A 7,277-nucleotide genomic window follows, 5' to 3' on the forward strand; every position below is an offset into this window, starting at 1 on the left:
ACAATATAAAATAGCAGCTCCATGTAGCTTTTTCAAGTTTTAACTTTATTCAGAAAGTGACACTTAGTTCAGTTTGCCTCATTCTTTGAAGCTTCATCGAAGTTTTCAACAAGATCTAGAAAAAGAAAAATATTGAAATTAGCATTACCCACTTCTGCTTTGACAAATGTATTTTTTCCAAAGTTTAGTTTGTATCAAGTACTTATGATGTAAAAAAAACTTCAACTTATAAAATACAGACCTAGCAGCATTTAAGAGCTTTCTGGTTCATTCTTCTTATTTAAAGCAAGAAATTTTAGGTGCTTCATTATAAAGCACAACTTTACTGTACAAAAAGTACTTTTAGCTTCGTTATACCCACCACTGAACAAAGGGCAGATATAGTGAAAAGTTATTTAGTTTCTTCCCACCATTTTTACCAAATATTAAAGTAATTGATATGGTAGCCATAGCTATTACTCCTACAAAGAACTAAAATGCTATCTCAAACTAATAATCCATCCAGCCTTGCATGGTATCTGAAAACTGCCAGTACTGGATGCTCTAATGTGTAAAACTTCCACAGTCAGTAATAACAGGATAACTTGTCCATAGAAGAGTTCTAATATTCTTGCTTTCCTTTGCCCAATATTTGCTACACATGTCACTTCTCAGGAAGATTCACAACTTCTTTTCCTGCATTTCATGTTTGTTCTTACCTGGAACTTCATCATCATCATCTTCACCAGTAGCAAGTGGTGCTTTTCCATCCACAGCTGCAACAGCAAGTAGTTCAAAAGTATCATTCAAGATCACCATAGGCATCTTGGTTACAAAGCGTTTTTTTGTTGTTGTTGTTTTAAACAAACTTTATCAAAAAGGCTGAACTATTCAATGCTCCATACTGTTCCCCCGCTGAATACAAATTTACAGTGATCAGTAACAAAAGGAATGTGAATTTCCTAGGTTACATGTTCAAAGACAGCCCAGCAGGGAAATGAGAGGACACATGCTACAACCAGTTTACTAGTCAGCATCTTGCAACTACATCATGTTGAGTCATTTCTGGGGTAACAATTTTTAGTTACAAGTGCAAAGACTAGGATTTTATCCTTTCCTCTTAACAGCAGTTTGATTTATTGACTACTCAGTGGTTCTCAAAGTCTACCTATTTTACAACATCGACAAGAAAAAGAAAGGATTCAAGTCTTTCTTATGAGCCTAGACCTTCAAGGAAAACTAAGCTGTAATTGTTAAGCTGCAGGCAGACATGGATAACTAGAGGCAGTTAAAGATATTATTGTTCCCTGGCAAAGTCAGTGGAACTGGATGTGCAATTTTACATTTATCTGGTAGAGGTAATCACATGTTCTGGTCCACATCTCTGCTGACACAGTAACTTCTTAACTATTCCAATTATATTTGCCAGAGCTAACTAGACTCAACCATGCCCATTCTAGCAGACCAATGAACATCTGTGAAACTGCAGCAGTATAACGCTAAGAATAGATACCTCAGGGTCTTGGGTGTCTGTGCCACAACTTTTATTGCTATTCTTAGCTGTACTACCTAGGTTGAGCTGTCTCAAACTCTCAATCATCTCAGTTTATCCAAATGAATCCTTCTCAATTTTCAAGAAAAGCATGAGGAGAGAAATGGATTCACACCAGATCTCCAAAAATCACTGTACCCTCTTTTCTGGAGAATAAAAGAATTCATAATCTTGAGTCTGAAAGGGCTTGGGACAAGGTCATTGTGAATCCTCCTTTTGTTTTTAAACAGCAGAAAGCTGTTACAGCTTTAATGCTTCCTAGGGTCAGGTACTACATTTTAAAACTGAACCATGTTATTTCCTCCATAAAATTCAAAGGATGTACTTAATAGTAAAAGCCTTAATTGGCTGAGAAGCCAATATCCTAAATTGTCTGTATTCTCTCTCATCCACAAGACCAAACTAAGTTTAGTTTAGTACCTGCAAAAGCAATCATGACAGACAGTTCACTCTTTGATGTTAGACTTCCAAATCTAGTAAACAATGCTGAATGGAAAGTTTTGTGCAACTGCTCTGGCATCCATCCAAAGTGGAAAGTGACAACTATTTACCAGGTCTTGTAAGATAAGCACTTTAAACAAGCTTCCTTTAATATTAAACTGTGCAATTTTGCCTGTCTTAGATATACCCACCTTGTTACTAGAGGAAAGCTGGGGTCTACTATTATCTTAAGAGATCATTTTAAATTCTCCAAGTTTTCTCACTGTCCTATTCCTACCACAAGGAAGCCACTCAGGTGACATTGAGAAGGAGAGATCTGAACTCCCCGTGGAAAGCAGCACTGTACCCACCTCCTGAAGACTACTTTTAGCAAGATTTCTTTTAAGGTGGGAAATTGATGGGAGGCAAATAGCATAAACTTTAGGAATGGAAATAGAGATGGAATCTATCATGAGAAGGAAAAAAAAAAAGACACCAAATCTCCTCAAAACTAAGAATGAGAAGATCAAGAATAAAAAATTACTTTCTACAAAAGGATGTCTTTGCTGGCAACAAAGCACAAGAAGAAGATATGCAAACACCAAGCTCATTACTACCAGGAACTGGACACCTTCATAAGCCTCTCCCATTTTCTCTGGGCTTAGGATATTCTGTACCTTGGAGGAAATGGACTCCCAATATTTGAGAAGAGGAACTAGGAAGACCCTACATGCAGGGAATGGTGAGTGTTCCCAGTGTCAATAAGACTTTCACTCCCAATTCTCACCCTGTAGCAGCAGCATTTTTTCCAAACACCCCATGCTTAAGGGCCTGCTCTACTTCTCCCTCCTGCAATTTTAGGGAGAAAAGATGTTCAGGTTCTCTTACTAATTTAAGGGTGTAGACAAGGAAGTTGGTGTATCTAGCTTAATGCTCAGGCCAGTCCTGTTCTCTACAGTTTTATACACACAGATATTATAATGTCTTTCCTTACAAATACTGCATATTGGCTATCAAAATACACTTGGCTATCAAAAAAGCCTACACAGAAAGAAATATCTGCACCGCACCTGATAGAAGCAAAGCAGTAGCAAGACCTATTAAAACCTCAAGCCTATCTCCGCTTTACTTGTGTTTCTATTCAAACTGTCAAAACAAATATGCTCAAAGTAAATCTTTTTTGAAAACCTAACTCTTCTAGAGTAACCAAGCTACCTAGTATTAAAGAACTACATTAAGTCAGACTATGGTAGCCACACCAAGATGTTAACTAGCATGAAATCAAGTCCAGCTACAATTTCATTGTCCTAGACCAACTGCAGCTATGCAAGTAAGCTACATATGTCAGCTGCTATCATAAAATGTATTCAAGGTTCAACTTACGTTGCTTGGGTAGGGCTTCTGCCAATCTCCTCAGGCTGGTCAGACTGTCAGCTCCAAGCTGATTTAAGATGCTAGGAAGCATTTCTGTCAGCTGCTTTGTCTCAGCATGCCCGGTGATAGTGAAAGTGTTAGCAGCCAGAGATGCCTGAACTTTAGGGTTATTGAAGTGAATGACTGTTCCTTGGTTGGTAAACATGTTTACCTGCAAGAAAAATTCCATATTTCAAGCAGTTTTGCATCATGTTTTCAATTTAACAGGAAACTAGCTGAAGCTGCTAAAGCTGCACAGAGACTTGTTGGCAATTTATAGATAAGCTTAAGATGTAACTTACCAGGAAAACTATTTTGATACATTTTATGTTTCTGTATTAAATTAAGCATCTTTTTTCCTTAAAAGCAATTACCTCTTCAATACCAGAAATATTGTTGACTCCCAGTTTCTTTAAAGAGAACTGAAGTTTCTTGTCATCTGCTGTAGCTGTTCTGTGGACAACCTTCTTCTTTCTGCGGGCAGTACCCTTCAGAAAAAAAGTTACAACTTAATATTTAATTAGTTCTTCACAAACTAACACACAGGGCCACATAACTACTCCACAGCTATCTACAAATCAAGTTAATAAAACAAAGTTCCATTTCTGTGTTACAGCGCACACAACTCCACCCCTCCCACTGCAGGGCAGCAGTCTTTTCCCTTGCTACTAGGCAAGCTTTGCCTGGTTGTTTGTTAGAAGTAGCAGAAGATTTTAGGAACCAATGCACCAGAGCCACAGTTCTCACGGGGATTCTGCAGCACCCCATTTTGAAATTAAAGCAGCAAGCTTTTCCTGTATCAAAATTTGGCTACAACAAGGAAGGATATCAGAGACTACAAAGTTACCAACAGATCATTAAAAAAAGAATATGAGAAAACTCTGAACACGACATTTTTATTCCAAACACACATCTCCATCTTACTTACACTTATATATGTGTAAAACACTTCCATTTTGCCAAAATATTTAATAAATTTTTTTTTTAAATACTTCTAAGTAGTATTCGACCACCTCTGTTTAGAAAGAGAAACATACACAAAGGGAAAGTTCCTCTAGAGAAACAGAGCCCTAGATTTCTCCAAGGATAAAACTGACCCATATTAGAAGATACCTGTATCTACTCAAAAGAAAAGTACCATTTTGTATTTCCTGGTGCAATCTTAAGCCTTCAGTAAAATATGACATAAAACAGCTAGGAACAGGTTAAGGAACTATTAAGTTCCTTTTTGATACACTATCACTACKAATCTAAGTCCAGCTACTTCAGTTTCTGGTCTGTTAAATGCTAGCAACAAGAAAACCTTGATGCCCAACAGTCTGAATGGCTACAATACCCTGAGTGAACTGAGAAAAACTAAAAAGCTGGCTGGACACTCACCTCTAACATAGCCAATTACAAGTAAGGAGAAATGTTAATAGACAAACTCAGGTGAAACCAGCACTTGGAAGACTACAACTCCAAGGTTAGGTCTTTAAAGAGCTTGATGTTCATTCCCTACCACCATCAGGTGAGCACACACAACAATTTGAAAACTACTAAAACCAGAAAAATTTAAGTACCTTGACTACCTAGGAACTGAGCCACATAAACACTACATAAGTCTCTCAGGACAAAAGACCTTTTGAATTAATTTCAAAAATTATGTCTTGCCTAAGTCAGTTGCAATATAGAAAATGTATCCACTTTACACCAATATGAACAAGTAAGAACACATATGAAACTTCAGACAATCTGAATCTAGTTGAAATGAATAGCTACTGTTTTCATCTTTATGAATTTAAGCTTCTAAAGATGATTTGTAGTAAGCAAATTTTATCCTGTTCATGCTGAGGCATGCTATTTACACAGCTCTACCTCTGTATTAAAGAAGAGTGGGTACAGGCAGGCCACAAATGCAACACAATCTACACAGATTCATCTGCCAGTCCTCCTCTAAAAAGGTCTGGAAGAAAAGCCATGACATTTATTTGTAGCAATATCCTACACAAAAATCTCAAGTTTCACATAACAAAGTATTACAATACTCATCCACCTAAATGCAATAGACAGCATATTTTTAAGGTCTACAGCCTTGCAATATCACAAAAATCTTTCAGCAGAAGCAAAAGTGTAGCCTTTTCTCACGATAAGGAGAACTGACTCTTTCCCTTCTCCTCCTACATTCCCAAAGTAAAACACCTGTCTCAGTTGATTTGGCAACACTGCCCTGAAGAATTCTAGTAGCAATTTCCAGTTATAAAACAAACAAAACTCAGGTTCAAGTATTCAAACAATTTCATGAACTAATCTGAAAATTTGATGATGGCATTACCAACATATTCTAAAGTTCACTTAATGTCTCTAAAAGACTGATAGTGCCCACAAGAACTATTTGCTAGTTTCAGTAATAGTTCAGTATAGTTTCAGTAAAAGGTGTAATCTGGACGCGTACTTTCAAGTGACCAATGTTAAAAACCTCTGTAGTCAACACAGGTAATACACATGCAATCATCGATATGATATAGCAGTTTTCTGCTCAACAAGCACCCCATACACAGCATGTGGGACACTACCACGCCTGATTTAAGGCTGCCTAAATCTCTATCTACAGGCAAAACCCTCAACCCATTAATGAAAGATACTGGTAACTCCATCAATAAGAGTTTTGTTGAATAGTTTCATTCTAAAATATTCTGTTTATTTCTTCAATATAAACAAGTTCTTGCTGTAAAAGCTCAAACTGGAATTTAAACATTTACTAGCACAAGACTAAGCATGTTCCCAATACTTCTTTGCTCCCAGATTATCACACATCTACATAAGTTTGGACATCACAATAAAATAAAAAGATCTCCCAAACATGTTATGCAGTCCAATTCCACAATAATAAGATTATGGCAAGTGCAGAAATTCCAATTTGTCCTGAATGGCAAAAAAACGCCCATGGGCAACTTAAGGATTCGTGACTAGGGTCTGGAACATAACCCTCAACGCTTTGCAATGAAAACTCTGCCTGAACTCATTTACTGTAAGCTACACATACTTCAAATCGTAAAGACCTCCCAATATAGCCTGTACAAGAACACAAGTGGTAAACTCAGATAGAAATGGATAGAGATTCAGCCTTTACACCCTGCTTCTACTGAACTGACTAGCGATTGCCAGAGCAGCACAGGCTCCCCGGGACCGTCCAGCAGAGCTGAGCGCCCTCAGGGCCGCTCCCACCCGCGTTTGAGGACTTTGCGTCCTAAGCCCCGCACGGAGCGGCAGGGAGGGCCGTGCCGCACCGTCGCGCGGGTCCGCAAGCAGCAAGGGAGACTCCTACCTTGCCACCGATGCGCACTTGGGCCTGGAGCTTGGCGAGTTTTTCTTGATTCATGATTGTTTCTTTCATCTGTGGAAAGAACGAGGGCTCCCGGGAGGCGGCGCAGGTCGCGGCGCCCCGGGCGGGCGGGCGGCGGGAGCAGCTATGCGTGCGAGGGACCCCGCAGTCGCCCCTCCTCCCCGCACGGTGGAAGGGCGCCCCAGGCCCGGCCAGGACGGGAGGGGGCCGTGCTGGGGCGCTGCTCGCGCCGTGGAGACGCCGCGCCGCTCCCCTCAGGCCCGGCCCGTAACGGCCTTCCCTCCCCCGACCGCCGCCGCTCGCGGGCCCGCAGCGCCCGGCCGCAGCAGAGCCTCCCCAGCCGCCCCCCGCGGTCTCTCTTGTACCTTCCCGGGGCGGGAGCGGCGCAGCCGGAGCGGAGGAGAGGAGAGGCGAGAGCCGCAGGCAGGGGAACGGCACCGAGCACAGCACGCGGAGCGGAGCAAGATGGCGGCCGGAAGAGGGGCGCGGCGGCCAGCGGCACGCTCTGCGCATGACGCACGCACGCACGGGCCGGCGGCCGCCCCCCGCCGTCTCTGCCCCGTTCTCGGGCGCTGCGGCCGCCGCGCC

At 41.2% G+C, this 7,277-nt stretch overlaps 1 protein-coding gene across 4 annotated transcripts; it reads right to left on the bottom strand.

Moving 5' to 3' along the window:
• Positions 1 to 6: 6 nt before the first annotated feature.
• BTF3 (basic transcription factor 3) lies at positions 7 to 7,204 on the bottom strand. Of its 4 annotated transcripts, XM_026057422.1 has the most exons (6): positions 7,055 to 7,203; positions 6,672 to 6,740; positions 3,739 to 3,852; positions 3,335 to 3,536; positions 699 to 755; positions 7 to 115 (listed from the first exon to the last, which is right to left on the bottom strand). In XM_026057422.1, the coding sequence occupies exons 2-6, from the start codon at positions 6,738 to 6,740 to the stop codon at positions 69 to 71; spliced, it is 489 nt and encodes a 162-aa protein (XP_025913207.1). In that variant the 5' UTR covers positions 7,055 to 7,203; the 3' UTR covers positions 7 to 68. The 4 variants fall into 4 exon arrangements, with proteins under 4 accessions (XP_025913207.1, XP_025913208.1, XP_025913206.1 ...); XM_026057423.1 differs by lacking the exon at positions 6,672 to 6,740 and having other exon boundaries at positions 12 to 115; positions 7,055 to 7,204; XM_026057421.1 differs by lacking the exons at positions 7 to 115; positions 699 to 755 and adding an exon at positions 767 to 804 and having other exon boundaries at positions 7,055 to 7,144.
• Between the last annotated feature and the right edge of the window lie 73 nt (positions 7,205 to 7,277).

This window comes from Apteryx rowi, unplaced genomic scaffold, assembly GCF_003343035.1.
Source record: "Apteryx rowi isolate R43461 unplaced genomic scaffold, aptRow1 scaffold_139, whole genome shotgun sequence".
Classification (NCBI taxonomy): Eukaryota; Metazoa; Chordata; class Aves; order Apterygiformes; family Apterygidae; genus Apteryx; species Apteryx rowi.

Excerpts from the sequence above, each read along its gene's own strand:
- BTF3 (XM_026057422.1), bottom strand. The coding sequence starts at position 6,740 with ATGAAAGAAACAATCATGAATCAAGAAAAACTCGCCAAGCTCCAGGCC. Across the intron at positions 3,853-6,671 it reads AAGTGCGCATCGGTGGCAAG|GGTACTGCCCGCAGAAAGAA; the intron begins GTAGGAGTCTCC and ends TTTTTTCTGAAG. Across the intron at positions 116-698 it reads TGATGATGATGAAGTTCCAG|ATCTTGTTGAAAACTTCGAT; the intron begins GTAAGAACAAAC and ends TTCTTTTTCTAG.